This window comes from Mesitornis unicolor, unplaced genomic scaffold (genome assembly GCF_000695765.1).
Source record: "Mesitornis unicolor isolate BGI_N332 unplaced genomic scaffold, ASM69576v1 scaffold45748, whole genome shotgun sequence".
NCBI lineage: Eukaryota > Metazoa > Chordata > Aves > Mesitornithiformes > Mesitornithidae > Mesitornis > Mesitornis unicolor.
Genome location: NW_010204751.1, coordinates 5614 through 23638, shown reverse-complemented (window position 1 = coordinate 23638; position 18025 = coordinate 5614). Strand labels below are relative to the sequence as shown.

Sequence of the window (18025 nt, the reverse complement as noted above, 5' to 3'; positions counted from 1 at the left end):
AACCAAGACACTGTTCCCTGCAAACACAGCTGGGGATGGAGGGGAAAAGAAACAGTAAGTCAAGAAGCAGACACGGATTAGTGTTTGCTCATGTAAAATTTGTAGCAGGATCTGATGCACGCAAGTCCATTACTGGCCAGTCCCCGTAGCCCATGGTATCCATTTACACAGCGGCTGCGTGAGAGCTCTGTGTGTTGGGCAGTCACATTTTCCCAGGGTCTCGCCAGGGACCAGTAATGAAGACGCTGAGCGCTGCTGGCATGGAAAGATGAACCACACTGCAGCAGACCAGGCTCGACACATTTTATTGGCAATACTGGTGTCACACTCGGGAACCACAACCCTTTGTCAGCCTGTTAGTGTTAACTTGCATGACAAGTATCAGTGACCGACTAGATTTGAAATATAGTTAAAGTGCCTAGAAATAATAGGCATCTTAAAAAAACGGAAAGGAAACTCATTCCATCCACTCAAGCCAACCTTTATAGATCTTAAGCACAACTGATGCACTGTAATTGTTTTGTGGACTTTAATGTAACCTCTACAGCAGCACACAGACAATGCAGTTCTCTCATTATGCACATGCTTTAGGATCGTTTATTTTAATGCTTTCAAATAAATATGTTCCATGCAGCACACCGCAATAAATAAGGAGCAGCAACTTTCGTATAGTACATCCATTCATAATGTAAGTCACCATGTGAAACACCACATCTAAAGTCTTTGGCCCAGTCCCATACAGTGAAGCACACCACATCTGCACGTAATCATATCTGGCTTCATATGGATTTAATAGGACTCTGCCAGAAGGGCAATGTGAGCATAAGTTTAACCAGGGGTTCCTAGCTATTAAATACAGCTACTAAGTAGTTAAAAGGCAACAACTAAACCCATAAAGGGTTGATTTGTCTTTTCTTTCTTACTTTTCAGGCAGAAATATAAAGTATGAAAATGCTCTGGATATTTTCAGCCTCGTGTAAAGCGGCAGCGTGATTAATACGGAATGCTCTGAGCAACACTGGCACGTACACTGGCACTGAGAACCGCAGCAAGACTGGCTCTGACACCGAACGCCACGGCCTCGGCGGGGGAAGCTGCTATGCTGGCGGCGGCCGCTGCTCCTTCTCCCGCTCTAGGCCGACAGCTCCACCGCCCCTTCCTCTTCGCTGTCAGCTCGGTTGGCGCGGATCTCCACCAGTGTCCGAGCGAAGCGTGTCCACTCATCGTTGTGGGGAACAGCCAGCTGGGGAGAAACCACAGCGGGTTAGGAGACTGCCCAGTTGTCTCCCTGGGCCATAATCGAGGCACCACCTTTGGAGGAGTGCTCCTGTCGCAGTCAGTGTGGTGGTGCACGGTGAAGGACCAAGGCATGGGCCTCACTGACCCCCTGTGGGTTACATCTACAGCTGTAACATGTTCCCGAATTCCTAGGACAAATCTGGCAGCTTCCTAATTCAGTACTGGCTGGAAGGGGCTTTCACAGTCAGTGTCAGAGAAAAAAAAGTTTTCTCTATCTGCTTGATTTTAAGGCTAAGTTTGTTTTGCTGGAGTGTTGTTGCGCAATCTACCCCTTGGTTAAAATATTTGATTTTCCAAACTAAACGAGGCCTTGGTCTCTACAAGTATACACAAGCATGTTCAACGTCACACGTGTGAGCTGGCCACGTGAAGTCAGCCAGGCTGGGCCCAAGCGTAATTGTTTGCAGGACTGAGGTCAATGTACGCGAGGCAACAGAGCTTTTAAACCCTGCATTGAAACTAGTTACCAGAAGTTCATTACAGCTCTTCATAGTAAAATAAATATATTGTGTTCTTTTAGCCACCCTCCCCTCTGTTAAGGGACTCACAATTACAAGAACTGTATTGTAACAGAAATGTTATACCAACTGGATTCTGCATTACTGCTCTGGTTTTATATCCTCATGCAAGACCCATTTCCATTCGGTACCACTGATGTTTCTAATGGAAGACCTCTTTAACATGAGGCTTCAAGAGGGACCTGTAATCCAAATAGCTACACTTCCAGATAAAATGCTTTAGTGCATGGCAAAATCACGCTGCAGTCATTTCCAGCTGGATCCAACACTGCAATTTCTGGAAGATAATGCAAGCTGGGATTGAGATAATTTAAAAAAAAAAGGCAGGTCACGTTCTCAAACTTCGTTTTCATTGATTCAAATTGCAGAAAACAGCAACGAGCAGCCAGATGAACCATGCACATTTTTACTGCCCTCTTGAAGCCCTGTGATCATGTCCTGAATATAATGTGAAAGGATTCCTGTTTCAAGATATTATGCAGTGCTTGGTGCTCAAGAAGGCAACTTCTGGAAACTATGTGGCATACAATAAACCACTGTAGCAACAGATGCCTTTATGAGCCTGACTGTAGCTAATCCCGTTTGTGGCACCCAATATTCAACCTGCGATGACTTATTTCTGTTACAGCCCCCCCAAGCATGCCCTGCAGGTGGCTGGGTACCTACGTCCCTTTGGCACCAGCAGGTTATAGGCACACACGAGGCTGTATAGGTGCATGCCGTACTGGAATAAGGTCAGATTATTCTCCTCTCCTTAAACCCAACAGCAACACACATAACTGGAGACTGAGGCAGGTTTGGTAACAGCCACACACCTATACAAGCTACTGTACAGCAGGTGAAGGGACAGTGCAGAGACCACAGATGCAACCAAAACCAGCTGTGTAGCAACTTCCCTGTTACTATTGCTTGTGTCCCAGAAGATGTTATTTCTTGTGATGTGTACAGCACTATCATTTATGAAACTCTTAAATGAAAACATGAAACGAGTCTCACTTATTTCAAGTACTAAAATCATTAAAGTGGAACAACATCCTAGGCAAAGGACTTACTGAATTTAATAAAGCCTCATTTCTCCTTGTCTTTTAAAGTCCTAATTGTATTAAATGGCTGAAGAAAATATGTCATTCTAAAGAAAAAAATGAAATACGTTTATGACATTGAGATAATTTAATTTCCTTTACTCCACAGCATAGCCACAGACGAATAAAACCAAAGTCCAGACTATTAAAACAACTTGGTATCTCGAACTTGAAGGTTCTTCCCACAAAGAAATGCATTACTGTTGGCTGAGGGTCAGCAAGACCTGGGCTGTTTTTAATGACTCGGTTCACAAAACAGTCAGTGGTTGAAGTGAACACCTTTAGCACACAGAGGAAAACATCCAGTGCCCCCACACAGTCTAATTTAATTACTCAGAGCTTCATCTTTAGCTTCTTTAATCTCACGCACTGCATCATGCTCTCAACGAGGGACCAATCCTGCTAATAGTCTGTGAGTAGGATAACCTCTCTAATAGAAATTCCTCGGGGATGCAGAGGGAGACCTTGGCAGTAATGAAGTCAAAGTTAAAACTGACTTTTATTCCCCCTCCCACTTCTTTCTGTGAAGGCCCTGACACTGAACCACAATAGTTATACAGAAAAAGACCACAAATAAAAACTAAAGCGTACACAAACTCCATTTCAAATTCTTCTCTGAATTAATGCTCCCCTTCCAGTCATTTTCCACTCGAGTCCCCTCAGCTGGGCACACTGACACCCCCAAGTGTTGGAGGCCTGGGTCTATCATCTGTGGCATCTCCCTTTCAGCTTCTCTGCACATGTTTTTTCTGTAAATACCAGGGCAGGGGTGGGAGAAACAAGGAGATACTTCACAGAAAAAGGGCAGAGGCTTAGGGCTATTTGGGGGTTCCTCACCCAATTGGCTTTTTTACCATTTTTCTGTCCATTCCAGTTACCACAAAGCAGCACGTGTTGAGTCTCAGCAGTCGCGATGCTGATATGCAGGGTTGAAATGTTCCCCAAAGCATAGTAACTTAATGTGGTAATTTATATTAACACGTGGGTCAGAATATTATTTGAATGAACTGACAGTAAGGTACGGAGCAGAACAGGAAAACAAATCCTATTGAGTGTTCTCCTTTGATGCCCTCACAATGGAAGGGAAGCGCTACCCGCACCTCATTAATTGACTGAATTACTTACACTGCCTTAAATGCTATGGTACATTTAGGTTGCATCAGATAGCATTTCTAATGAGGAAAACCAGTATTACCAAAGCAAGGTGGCAACTTTAGCCAAACTTTGCCTGTTAGGCTCTTGGCAGAGGGGTACTTTTGCCTTCTGTCTGGCTTTTAAAATACCAAAAGTTTCGGGCTGCAAGCCTGCTGACCTGCAAGCGTGACTACAAGTTTACACATCCAAATAAACCTGCTCCTGCCTGTGGAGTTACATGTGCTCAGCTGGTTACAGCAGTGAGAGTCTGCTACAGGAAAACATCTTCTCAAGATGTTTGGGTGGTGACCCATATTTAAATTGGGTGAAGATATTTAACTCAGGACAATTGGGGTCTCTCATTTCTCAGAAAGGATCAAAGTTTTCTTTATATCACTATGAGCTTTTTAGATTTCCTCCCCCAACTCACTTTCACAAAATATTCTTCCAAAAGCACTCAATACCTATATCTGTAACTGCTTTCTACATGATCAATAACGTAGAATAACAAAAACATGTAACAGTTATTAAATACATTAACTACATACTAAACACATTTAAGATTTTATTATATAATCGAGCTCACAAACTGTTTTTCTTGCTGATATTAAAAATTTCAGCAAGTGCAGGGGTGACCTCCAGTCCAATCCATACAGCAGAGATCTGACAAACACAAACTGGATTTCCCATGTTTTATCAGAAATGGTGCTATTTGGGACTTCACCGAACAGCACTACTCTTAAAATTGCAACACAGAACTCAGGAAAAGGAGACGCTCGGGACCAGACAACTCTCAATGCTGCCATTGCTGCCAGACAGTGCTGGGCTTCTCAAGCAAGTGGAAGAGCAACAAAACCCCAGTGCCTAAAGACACAAATTAACCTAAATTTCTTTTCATTTTCAGACCATTTAACACCTTCTAGAAATATTTGCTCTTTTCAGTTATGTCTATTAAAAATAGAAAAATTAATGATTTTGAGACAAAAAAAACCAACACTGAATGTGCCTTTTAAAGGAATCTATCCAGAAGGTTGAAATAAGATAATATATTTCAATATTTTCATATATTCTCCTCCTATCCATCTTTTTTATGGCTTTGAGTGTTTCAGCTCAATTTGTCCAAATCTGGATAGCTTCAGTTTCCCTGAAAAAACACTTCCCAGCAAATGAATTATTCATTGAGGATATTTCACTTTATTCTTGGCTCCTTGCCTTCCTTGGAGCCTCTAAATCTTTGGGATGGGAGCGGACAGCTCTTCCTGCCTCCATCCCTCCATGCTCTCGTTGAGCACAGCTCTCCCCGGAGGGCTGGGGAGAAGATAAAACACAGCTGCAGTCTCAGCAGCAGCAGTGTCCACTTTGGAGGAGCCACTGTCCCATACGCTCAAAGGGAGCACAGTCACCTAATTTCAAACTATCTTGTTTCCTTTTAATGATTGTGCCTCATGGGTCTATCTACCCATCGCTGAGACTCTGGTTCGTAACCTGCAGTGCCCATTACTGGTGGAAGCATTGTGCAGTCTCACTCACCAGGTTCATAATTGCATTATTTTTTCATCTTCACCTGGAGTTCAGACGCCTCAAAGCAAAAACAGCCCTAGGAAGAACCCCCTCAGCGCCGCCTCTGACTGAGCGGTCACTCTGAAGGGGCAGGTTTTTCCAACCAGAAGGGTCTATAGTGGCTGCTAACACACACCCACACACACCCCATGGGCACAAGTGTAAAAGGAGAATCTGAAAATGAAGCGTTACCCATGGCTTGGAATGACCTGGCCAAGGCTGTGGTCTGCAGCCGGCCTATGTACCGCGTTGCCACACGCTGTTTCCAATTAGCTGTGAGCAGACGAGCAGGCACGGTGGTCGAAGATACACTCCAAAGGTGACAGCGGTTCCCATGTCAAAAATCTGTGACCCGTTCAACCACACTTTGCAGAAGTACAATGCCTTCTTATTTTTGTATATAGAAAACCTTGCTCTGAGCCAAGTCGATGGGTTTCTATAGGTAGTCATCATGCTTCCAGAAATCAGCAGCTTTCTGATTAACATGAGTTCATTGCAATTCGTTGCATTTGGGTTTGTTGATGTTTGAAGGCAAAGGCTGATCCTATTTTAGACAATGCTGTTTACTTGTTCCCGCTTCAATATAGCCATATTTGCAAAAAACCCCTCATATCCATCAGGGAAAATACGAACATTTATGTTCCTCTTATCTCTAAAATACTCTGTTGCTATTACAACCTTTGAGAAGGACAAGTTAAACACTCTTTGAAGAGATAGCCAATTAAAACTTAGAAAATATTCAGATTAATTTGAGTTTGTGGAAAACAGCAAGTCTAGTAAACTAACGTTAATGCCTAAAATCTCAGACTTCACACTAAGTTATCACAATTTTTATATTCTTTCAATTTAATAGCATCATCAAATAAACATAGCTTCAGGTGAACATAATTTTAGCTATTTTCTCTAAGCAGAATTTTTGTCAACCTATATTGTCCAAATCACCCTCTAAAATTAAGTGCTGTATCGAAAATAAATGGGCTGCAAATACTTTGTGCAATGGATTAACATCTGAATGCAGTTATGACACTGTAGGTAAAATATTTTTAATGATGATGATAAAATAGAACTACTTCAGCTTGATGTTCTCTAAAAAGTAGAACAGACAATTGGTCCAATTTTCTGGGTAAAAGAGAGCACTTGCGGAATGAGGATCGTAACACTTACAAATGAAAAACAAGAATTATAGCTCCACTTTAAGCAACCGATCCTATCTGCCAGAGTTCAACAGCTGCTTTATCACTATCACTGAGGTGAAAACAGGTAAATGTGAATATTAAATATTGTGCCATGCACGCACAGAGCAGGCAGGCATGCACCTATTCTGGCCCTGGCTGTGCCCCCCAGAATCAATTACAGACTGCTTTTGATAGTTTTCTTAACCTATATGGATTTTTTTTTCCTGAAAAAGCCTATATTTTTCCAGGCAACACCCAATGCCACACACATGGATGGAAACAAAGTGGGAGGTAATATGCAGCGGAATGGCCACCAAAGTAACCAAGAGCACCCTTTTCACATAACTATGGTACCACTGTATTTAACTCTGGGGAGAGCCAAGCATCGCTGCTAACAATGGATGAAACCACTGGCAGGAACTCAAACCTCACATGCTGCATGCAGATGATTTTAATAAGATACAGTGTTTAGACCACAAAGGATACACTCCCGAGTAGCTCTATATATATTTGTTTACTTAATTGAAGGGGTGGAATACCATAGGCAGCCTAAATACTGCATTTATTCTATGCGCAGCAGTCAGTCTAGAGTCACAGACACAGTATATGCCACCCTTCTATGAAGTTAATTACTTAGCCCTCATCTAGATTAAAGTCTGTTGTGATTTATTTCTTTGCAATTCACCAGCAGGGTCTGATTTAACTAGTGCTGCCACAGTAAAAAGAAGACAAAATATTAGCTTATATGACAAAAAAGCAAAAAAAGCAGCTTAATCTCAAACAGAAACTGAATTCATTTTCTGCAAACTTTGCCTTTTTCTCCTAAGGAGAACAGTAGCTGCTGAATTGTTACACAGTTGATGGTAAATTATGTTTTGAATACCAAACAAACAATGGTGTTATTTTAATAATTTATATGTAATGTGCAAAGATACACTGCATAAAGGGCCCACATAGGAACTCAAGCATTTGAATGCCCATTAATTATTTTCTAAACTTAGTAGTCTTTGTCTGCAGCAGTCATCTCGATGCCAGTCTAACAGGAGGCTAAAAAATAGCTCATAAATTATACATACATGACCCACAAATTCGTGTCAACAGAACATTAAGACTGCAGACAGTAACACTTCAAAGATAGGAAATGTCAGTTAAGGCTAACCCCCTCAATTTAAGCATGCTATTCATTTTGCATTATGATACTGTCTTTAATCTTAAAAGAAAAAGTAAGAAACGAGAAAACCTGTGCTGAAAGCAAACACCAATTACAGAAAACTTCAGCCCAAAGGATTAAAACTTGATAGGGCATATGGAAAAGAAAACAAGGAAGTGGAAAGTATCTTTAATTGCAGACAATGCTACAGATCCATCTAAACTATCAGTGTTGGCTCAGGCTCTCCTGAATTAACCAGAAATGGGGAATGGTTTTAAACTGGAAGAGGGTAGATTCAGGCTAGACATTAGGAAGAAATTCTTTACTGTGCGGGTGGTGAGACACTGGCACAGGTTGTCCAGGGAAGCTGTGGATGCCCCTTCCCTGGAAGTGTTCAAGGCCAGGCTGGATGGGGCTCTGGGAAACCTGGTCTGGTGGGAGGTGTCCCCTGCCCATGGCAGGGGGGTTGGACTGGATGAGCTTTAAGGTCCCTCCCAACCCCACCTATTCTGTGACTCTATATTCTGCCTCACCACCACTTCTGCAATGCCACCAATTTATAGGTTGATAAAGAAAACCAACGAGATGTTGCCTGCCACTCATCTCCTATGGGGATCTCAGTACTGCTTTGATTGCCATTTCTCAAAGTCTTTGAAAACTCCCATTTTTAAATTTTTTTTTTTTTTTAAGAACTGTCCCTTCATTTTCACTTGAAATACAAGAGCTTCAGCCTGTGGGGTGGCTGCAGTGGCAACAGTGTCTCCCTGGCAGTTCTGGTGCGTGAAGGACTGCTGTCTCAGGGAAGAAATAAATCACGGTGTTTTCAACTCAGCTTGCTTCCTCTCCAAACCAAGTCAGCCATGTCCACATCATGAATCACGCCAGGAAATCTGGCAGAGCAGGAACTGTAAAGGACTTTTGCCATGGCTTTCTGGTTGGCAAGCAGATTCTCACCCAAAGTAACTCCAACTCCTGTGTGACCTGGTCTGGGTGATCCTGCTCTGGAAGGGGGGTTGGACTGGATGATCTTTCGAGGTCCCTTCCAACTCCTAAGATTCTGTGATTCTGTGTGTGAAGCTTCACACAAACAGTTCACCCCCATCATTCCACAAAGTCACTCATGAACTGCTCTGAGATTTTTGTTTGGAGGAGAGCCGCTGCCTTCCCTGAGATTTAGCACACATTCCATCACCTACAAAAGCTCACCCATGAAATAGCAGGGGGGGTTGTTTTGTTGTTTGTTTCTATTTTATTTCAGACACAGACTTTTCTATCACTCTAGGCACTGGAGGATACATTTCACATTTAAATTAAACACTGAATATGGAATTTTAGCTGCTGAATAGGACGTATTAAGGCCTAGAGTTATCCTCAGCTGGTAGTTTAGGTTTAACCGTTACTTTCCAAGTCACAAATTAAGTATTTTTTCATATTCAATATACAGACCATTTTGCAAACCATAAAAGAGATTGAAAACGTAGTTACGGATTCTCAAAATGAAAACTGCTACTGGATGTGACAGGTCGAAACCACAGAAGCATCATGAAGAAAATTAATTATACAAAGCAGCTCTTGTGTTAGAAGTGTTTTAATACCACAATGATAACATACAAATTTCAATGACATTTTCAAATTGCTGCACACAAACTGAGGTTAAACTAAATTTTGCATTTGATACTTTTCCCTTTCCATACTCTCTGTTACTTAAAGCCTTGAACAACTTTCAGTAACACTCTTTACACCAGAAAGAGGGCAAAAACTTTCAGAGAAAATATCACTCAACAGACTGACTAGATATTTAAAATACATACTCTGTGACACTATTAACACTTCAGCTCTGTCCGCCACGGGTGTCTCAGGATGTGGAGTCAGGACAGGGCAGACCCACTAAGGCACCTGCTCAGCTTCCACTGCCTCACCTACAGCTACCGTGGAGAGCCTGGACCCAGATTACCTTTCCCACTAAGCCTCTTGAAAGGTTTTCAGGAGAAGCAGTAACTGATGAGCCAATAATGAAGCCTCCAGTAGTGCTGATGTGCTAAACATAAAGTGGACGAACTGGTATGTCCAACCAGAGCCTGCCTTTCTCCTTTCTCTCTTGTCCTTTACAGTGTTTCCTGGCTAAGCAGGAAAATACAGCAGGAAGATCACTGCATACAGCTCTCCCTTCTCCCCCTCCTGCAGGCTTTACCCCGCAGAAAGGGAATGATCTTTTACAGCTTCTCGTCTGTTGCTCTCATCACTTCGTTATCTGAGCGGCTTCTAATAGTGCATTAAGCTACACGATTAACTCCTGTCACATGTGGCTTGTTCTCTCTGATCCCCTCTGCAGGAGGAGGATCTGGGCCTTTGCAAGGGAAAAGGAAACGTAAGTCAGCTTCAAAAGTAGTGTGCAAATGAATCAACAGGACTAGAGCCACATTTTTGTTGGTTCATTGACTGGTTTTCTTAAGCTTTTTTCCCCTATGATGAGGAGTTGAGGAATTCTTATAAAAGATATTTGTATCGTATTGGAAACTCGTGGTTTTTTACTCCATGAAATTCTCTGGGGAGCTAGTGAGCTTTCTCTGGAGAACTACTGTAATATTTCATCATAAGCAATTGGAAGGTAAGGATAAAGAATCAACTAAATTTTTAGGATGACTCTCTAACCACCCAGTCCCCTTTCTGTCTGTTTTCATTAGTGCCCACCCATTTAATTCCACTGTCTAATCAACAAATGAGAGAAAGGGTATCTTTGTTAAATATCTGGTACTTCCTCCTTTAGTTTTAACAGGTAATATTCTGGTAGTAAAACAAAAGTGGGATTTCACGTTCATGTATATGTATGCTGACACTGAAGAAACTCTGTTGTTACCTCATTAGCAGGAACAAGGGCACATCATGGCACAGGCAGGAGAGTGATCCTGTGCGCTGGGTGCAACCCACTGCTGTATCACACACAAGCACATCATAAAATCCTCTTGACAGGCTCCACTTTCAAAGGCCCACTGTCCCTACCCACTCTGGAACTCCAGCGTTATAACCCTGAGAGTTAAAAACATTCTTCTTCACATTTTTTACTCAAATGAATACAAGGCCAGCTTTCAGCCACGTGCACTGGTGGCAGTGCGTCCTCAGCTTCACTAGTGCTCCTCTCTCTGTAAGTACACAAATCAACCACAGTGCCACCAGGCTCAACTTCCTTAGCTACGCACATCAAATTCCCCAGCCTCCCTCTACGGGCTACTCTCCTCTTCTCATAGCCTAGATCCACATCTCTCATCTTTTAAGTAACACCGGTTTTATGAAGCTGCTTTGTCAGTTTGAAGGCCACGACGAAGCTGCCCTAGAAGGGCAGAGAAGCAGTGATGCCACACGATGTGCAAGGGGTGGCAGGGAAAGGGAAGCGCAAGGCCCCAGACCAGCACTGGAGATAAACAGCTCCAGCCCTCAGCAACCAGCCCTGGGTAACTACGATTAGCCAGATCATAGCTCAGCTTTCCCTCTTGAAAAGTACTTCCCCTAATAAAGATTGTTATTGGAAACACAAGCCTTCACGCCAGCTTATTTAAGTACCAAGCCAGACTGAAAGAACAAGGTAACTCAAATCCTTTCCCACTGCTTATCGAACTAGTACGACCCTACTGACAAGCACCAGCCATAAACAGAACTGTATAGCGGTATTCCCAGGCACAAATGTCTGCATTTCTATGTCTGGGTGTAGCTGAGCCTCATTTTAAACTACAAAAGTATATAAATGCTTGGTTTTAACTTCCCAACATAACAACATTGTTTTTCTACGGGAGAATAAACCAGTGCTTACATAAAGACCTCAAAGCATCCACAGTAACCGAAACTAATAAATATTGTAATGAGAAACATAAGTATTTAGGGTGATAATGACTGGACTTTGCTCTACTTAGATCGTCTCACCCCCTATGGAGGCTACCAAAGCTTAAAGATTTTATCACCCTAGTAATCAGCAATGGGTAATGGCCTTCATAAAACACAGTAATTAAATTGACTGATTTCAAACTAGTACATTTTTTACATTTTTTTCATTAGGGAGTTCTTATTTAACCTACTTCAAAAATCCCTTTGTCAATACTGGCTCTATCAGTCAAAATTCAAATGACAAGGAAGGAAGAGCTTGTTCTGTTCAATATTTCAGCTATTATTCAAGTAAAAAGCTGGACTTCCTAGTATGCTGTCATTCTCTCTTTTTTCCTTGTTTTGGTCATCTCTAAGACCTTCCAGTTTTAAAGTCTCTCAAGACTGAACATTAAAGAACTAGGGGTGGAGTGGACACAAATCAAAACCGCAGCTCTTTACATTTCCCACCAACCCTTAAGAGATTCTGCTTTGTTAAAATATGCTTTTAAAATTCTCCGAGGCCAGCGTTCCAACCTCCCTAGCAAAAATATCAATGGCGAAATTCAAGCAGTGCCTCACAATCCATTTAATTACCCTTTATGTCTGGATTGTGTGTGTTGTTGTAACTACTGTATCTTACTTGATCTTTGAACGCTTTTAAATAAAACTTGCTTGTAAGCACAACCCTTTATTATTGCTCGAATTTGCCTTCACGATATGTGCGTGAGCCATTTATCTGTGTTTCAAGAATACTTGTAACTCAGCACAGACTTTAAAATAAAATACTTTATGGCGAGTCTTAACTCTGCTTTTGTGGCAAAAACATTTCCTAGCTTAATATATGTTCTACAGGAGCTTTATGATGGCAAAAGTAAACCTACTGAAAAATCCACCTGTATAACTACATGACACAAAACCTGGTCTCACATGTCTCTCTCCAGGCTACAGCAGTTTTTAACTGCATGAAAGAGATCCTGGGTATGTTTTCTGTATGAAATCTACAGTGAAACACAGGGATCTCAAGACAGGAGTACAAAGTACCAACCCTTCCTCACTCTACCCAAAAAAATGTGATTTGATAGCCGTGCTGAAATGTGAGAGTTGGTCGCAAATATGCATTTCTCTCTGTCTAGAACCCTAAGAATCTCAAAGCAGCGTTAAAGGCTGCTGAAATCAAAGGAAATAATTTCACAGGCACCAGTAGGATATTCTTTGCTGTACCCCTCCATCCACACGTTTCAGGCAGTCACAAGCTCCTCCCTCAGTGGTCACGAACTTGAAAATGAGATACAGGATTAACACCTGTCATGGAGCTAATGGGGAAGTACAGAAACAACCTAACACGGCAGTCCTAAAAGGGCTAAAGAAGATACAAACTCTGAAACCTAACAAAGGCACATAAACATCAGTATGATTCTGATTTCACTTCAAGGAAACAAGGACAGAGCTAGTAACTATGTAAAGAATCTCGGGTAACAGCTTCCTTTTCAGAGCCAGCCTTCCTGGATGGTCTAAGGAAAGACCTTTTCTTACCTTTCTCCAGTTCCACCTGTCATATGAGCTGCCCTTTAAAAGTATGACTAGGATAAACTGTTTGAAAGACCGCCAAACAGATGCAATAGTTTGTCCTGTAACTAGTTTAACAACATAATGTACAGTAATAAGCTCCTTGTGATTACAGTTTCAAACTCTCCAATCCTGTGCTGCAAACTTACTTTATATTTTATTACAATCAAATAATAAATCATTGATTTGCAGTTTCTATCTATTTATTCACAGTGCAAGCGGAATATGACCTGGAAGAGATTAATGGATAAAAAAAAAGGAATAATGGAAGGTGGATGAGAAGCTGCTTCTTTCACAACCAAAGGTGCAAGGGGTATTCTCAATAAGCCAGGTAAGCAACAAACATGGTTGTTAGAGAATATTTATGACAGCGGCAACTGTGTAACATCACTGAAGCATGCACAATGGGAGCAAGCTTTCTAGAAAATATATCTACAAAAGAGACATCCAGTTAGGTCTAACTATCAATCATCTGGACATGTGAATAATCTACAGTCATGTTCTGTTCAAACCAACTTTTACCATACAGAAAACTTGCTCCCCAGTAGATAAGCCTTAAGACCACAGAAGCTAAAATACATTATACACACTATCACAATAATACTATCTCAACTACTAGACCAGCAAAGGTTTGAATATTTAGGTCTTACAGAGGGTTACGTGTATTTACAGTGACTGGTTATATTCTCTGGTTAAGTTATACAGGTTTAGGATCCTATCACACTGAAACAATTAGATTTTTGTGTGTTTGTTTGGGTTTTTATTTCATTTTATAACTCATATTCTTTAAATCAGTGGTTACTGATCCAGAAGAGCACATCTATATGGACTATTTAAGTCTCCTCTCCCCTGGAAGTGTGCGTATAACTCCCATTAATGCTAATGGGCATAAAGCACACGCACTGAGGAGAAAATAGACCCCTCACTGTGAAAATAAATGTGTTCAGTTATTTTCAGACACGATGCTGAAATCAAACAACTAAAAGTACATACTCTAAGGAGACAACACTAGATAGTCTAACTGAAAATGTCACCATTATTTTTAACTCCCCGGTTATGGACCCTGCCATGTTCTTCGTTTTTCTGCCGTTTCTTGTGTCATAAAGACTGTGACTGGAAAAGTATCAGACAGGGCCAAATCCTAAATCCTTACACAACCCAAACAGCCCTGATCTCACACTCCTTGCCTTCACACAGGATGCAAGGTTAGGCCTCATGTCTTATGTTTTCACTTAGGCCATAAAATGTTTTCTCTTTACACCATAAATATGGGTTAACAGGAGCAGTAAACTTTACTGTTCTCTAGAATAGTTCTTAAAACTGTGATGAATCTACCAAAGTAAAAATTCCTATCACCTAAATTTTTTCCTTAATGATTGATGTCCTGATGTCTTCTGCTCTGATCAAAATTCATGGAGCCAATTCTGTCTGTTCAACCAGGAAAGAAAAATTGCTTATACAGTACTGTGAAATTCAATGTGAAATTCAAAGACACTGTTCTTTATTATAATACAAATACAATCACATTTTTTTCTGATGGAATCAATGTTTTATGAACTTACAGTTGATCTAATGTGATATTTGGAATAGTCATGAGAAAAGAAAGGTTTTAAAAAAGGTGCAGTAAAAGTGGAGCATTAATGGGTGTCTGGTCTAGTGGGAGGTGTGCCTGCCCATGGCAGGGGGGTTGGACTAGATGATCTTTTGAGGTCCCTTCCAATCCCTAACGTTCTGTGATTCTGTGGTTTTGGTGAGTGTATTTAGGGTCTTTGTAAAGTGGCCTGCTGACTTTCTAATGCAAGTAATCACACCCATCTTCCCAAATCAGAGATCTGCACCTTCAAAGAAGCGGATATTACTGAGTTATCAGTGAGGCAGGGATGTGTTCTCCCAGTGATGAGGCCTTTTCAGAAGTTGATGCTGTAGGAGATGGGTAGAGTGCTACTGCTGAAAGGTCAACTGTGGCAGCTTAGTGTCAGGCTTTGCAGCACTGTTGGGTCAAATACGAAAGCCAGGTGCTGTACGGTCCAGCTCCCAGGCCCCTGCCCCAGCCAGATGCTCCCTCATCTACTCTGAGTGAGAAAAATATCCCAAGGAAACCAAACAAAAACAAACAAACAAAAAGAATCAATGCATCTCTGCAGATCTACCTCCCTCCCCACAATGTGGGTGGTGACAAGCACTGCTACCTGCACAAAAACTGGGCAGTGAGGGACATGGCAAGGGCTGGCAGGAGGAGAAGGACTGCCCCTTTTAAACTCTCAGACCAGTCCTGTCATATCCCAGAATCAGACCCGTACAAAAAAGCCAGTCAAAGAAGGATGGATCCCAGCTGAGCCAAGGAACTATCTGCACTCTGAAATAAAGAGAGAGCCTTAAAGGCCTCCATATTTATGTTAGACACTTCCAAAAGTGCACGTGCATGCTGTGAATCCCCCATGCTTCACACCCCAGGACAGCAAAGCACCGAGTAACTCAGAGAGCTCTTTATGGGCTGGCACAGAGGGTTAATGACCAAAAAGGCTGCTAGTCACTGTATAAGCCCTTGGTTCCAGGCTCTTAAGCTGCAAAGCATTTCTGTATCTCACTTAAGGCTTTATAGTGAAAAGAGTTGTGCTGGAGAATATAGGCGTGCCCTTCTTTTATAATCCAGAAAAAGCCACCACCAAGGCAACAGCCTTGATAGTATCTGAAGCTGTTGCAGCCCAGACCTCTCCTAAATTTGGTACAGGAATTACTGCAGAGACTGATACTGCCAAAATGAACCAGACAACAAAATAATTAATTAAATAACAAATTAATGAGCTCCTTCATTCATTCCAGAAGAGGAGGAGGGGTGGCAACGGCCCATGACCTGTCAGAAGCCATGTGGATGGACATCCATCTGTTTGTGTGTGCGTGGAGCTGAGCTGGAGACGCTGGGGCTCTGCATGGGCAGGGCATGCAACGTCCGTGAAGCAGAACACTTTATGTAACACTGATCTGGACTTGCACAAATAAATACGGTTGAATGACTCCCTTTTCTTTTTCCTTTTCAAGTAATAGAAGCCTGTCTTTCTTTTTGATCTAAGTGTATCACTGTGACTCATTTTGCAAGTTGAAGTCTGATTACACAGAGAGGAAAGGCCAAAAACTTAAATATTACTACTTCTGCATAGGACACTAAATCTATTTTCTCCTGGGTGAGCTTGCAGGGATAAACAATCCTATGCACTATTTGGTGTATGATATGCAAAAAGAGACATTTCTACAGTCTGTCTAGACTCTCAGACAAGATCAGACTGTGCTGTCATCAAAGACATTTCCACAGCCTGTCGTATCTCTTGGAAGACAGAAAAACCAACTTTTTGAAACAGTCATGCAAAAATGAAAAATAAATAAGAACAGCCTGACCTGCCAGTGTCATAGTGGAAATCTGAACACAGTAACCGTAGCTAATTTAGAAATTATGTTAACAATACGGCAAGAAGTTTCAGCAGACATTTGTGAGGAAAGGCAACTCCTGCACAACTAAATGCAATCCAAAAACATGAGTCATGCACAAGCAATTTTGCTATGGGCCATAAAATCACTTTATGAGAGTTACAGATAATTCTGTATGTATTCTATAATGTTTCCCCACTGTGTAGAGATGGATATCTCAGTATCCTATCACAGATAATGATGGAAAACAAATTCTCTACATAAAAGCTGATTGCTCAGAGATTCACCCTTAACTGTTCCAAGGGATTGTAATGCTGACAGAACATTTTATAGCGTATTCATCAACAAAGAGGTAGATTCCATCAGTGCCAAACACACTGCAGTTTAGATGGTTTTTTTAAGATGTAGCAGGGTGAATTCAGAGCAGCCTTAGACACAGAATATGCATCCTGCTATTTCTCAGCACCTACATACTCTTTATCACACATGCACTTACCATCCTGCACAATGACACCTCTCATTTCCTGCTGTTAGTACTTTTGCACATATTCAGACATATTCAGCATTATTGTGTATTAAAAGAACAGATGTATTCTGTATATGTCATGCTGAGAAAAATCTACAGCATGAAGCCAGTCATGAAATAAGAGATACTGAAGTATAAAAGGTGAACCCTTCAGGACCAACTCCTGAACAACACAGCTTCTTTTCACACCTCCATTTTCCTCTTTATGTTCCTTTTTAACTTTTTCCAACTGTACCAATAGAACCATTACAAAAACGGTTTTAAAAACACTCAAAACTTTCAAAAAAGACTTTTCTCATGAGACTTCAACTAGTTAACTCTTTTGCAAGGTAACTTTATGACTAACGCACTGTTGGCAACCCAAAATCAACAAGGACTTCACTGAAGGAAATCTGGCTTATTCTTTGGAGGTATCCTACTCATGTGTTACGATACACAATCTTCTCTCAAACTCAGTTTCAGCATTCTCCAGAAGCAGAGCTTTAAAAAACCCAATGAAACAGTAGTAATACCTCTCCAACATCATAGATCCATATGCGGCCTTCTGAATCGCCAACTGCTACCTCCTTCCCAGCCTGGGCCCAGCGGACACGGTTGAGGGCTGAAGCTCCTTCTATGGTGACGCTGGCTGTGGGAACCTGTTGAAACAATAGAAACAGGAGAGACAATAAAATCATGCTGCCTGCAAACCTGGGGGTCAGTTCTGAATGTCCTGCTTAGCTGGGTGAGTCACAAGT

General features: G+C 41.6%; 1 protein-coding gene across 1 annotated transcript in view; it reads right to left on the bottom strand.

Annotated features, from left to right (window-relative positions):
- Positions 1–286: 286 nt before the first annotated feature.
- Positions 287–18025, bottom strand: part of LOC104545898 (cytoplasmic dynein 1 intermediate chain 1-like) — a 22714-nt gene continuing 4975 nt past the window's right edge. Inside the window, exons 2-3 of the mRNA XM_010191144.1 lie at positions 17801–17926; positions 287–1243 (exon numbers count right to left, since the gene is read on the bottom strand). Coding sequence (XP_010189446.1) covers positions 1133–1243; positions 17801–17926 — 237 coding nt within the window. The 3' untranslated portion in view covers positions 287–1132. The remainder of the gene's footprint in view (positions 1244–17800; positions 17927–18025) is intronic.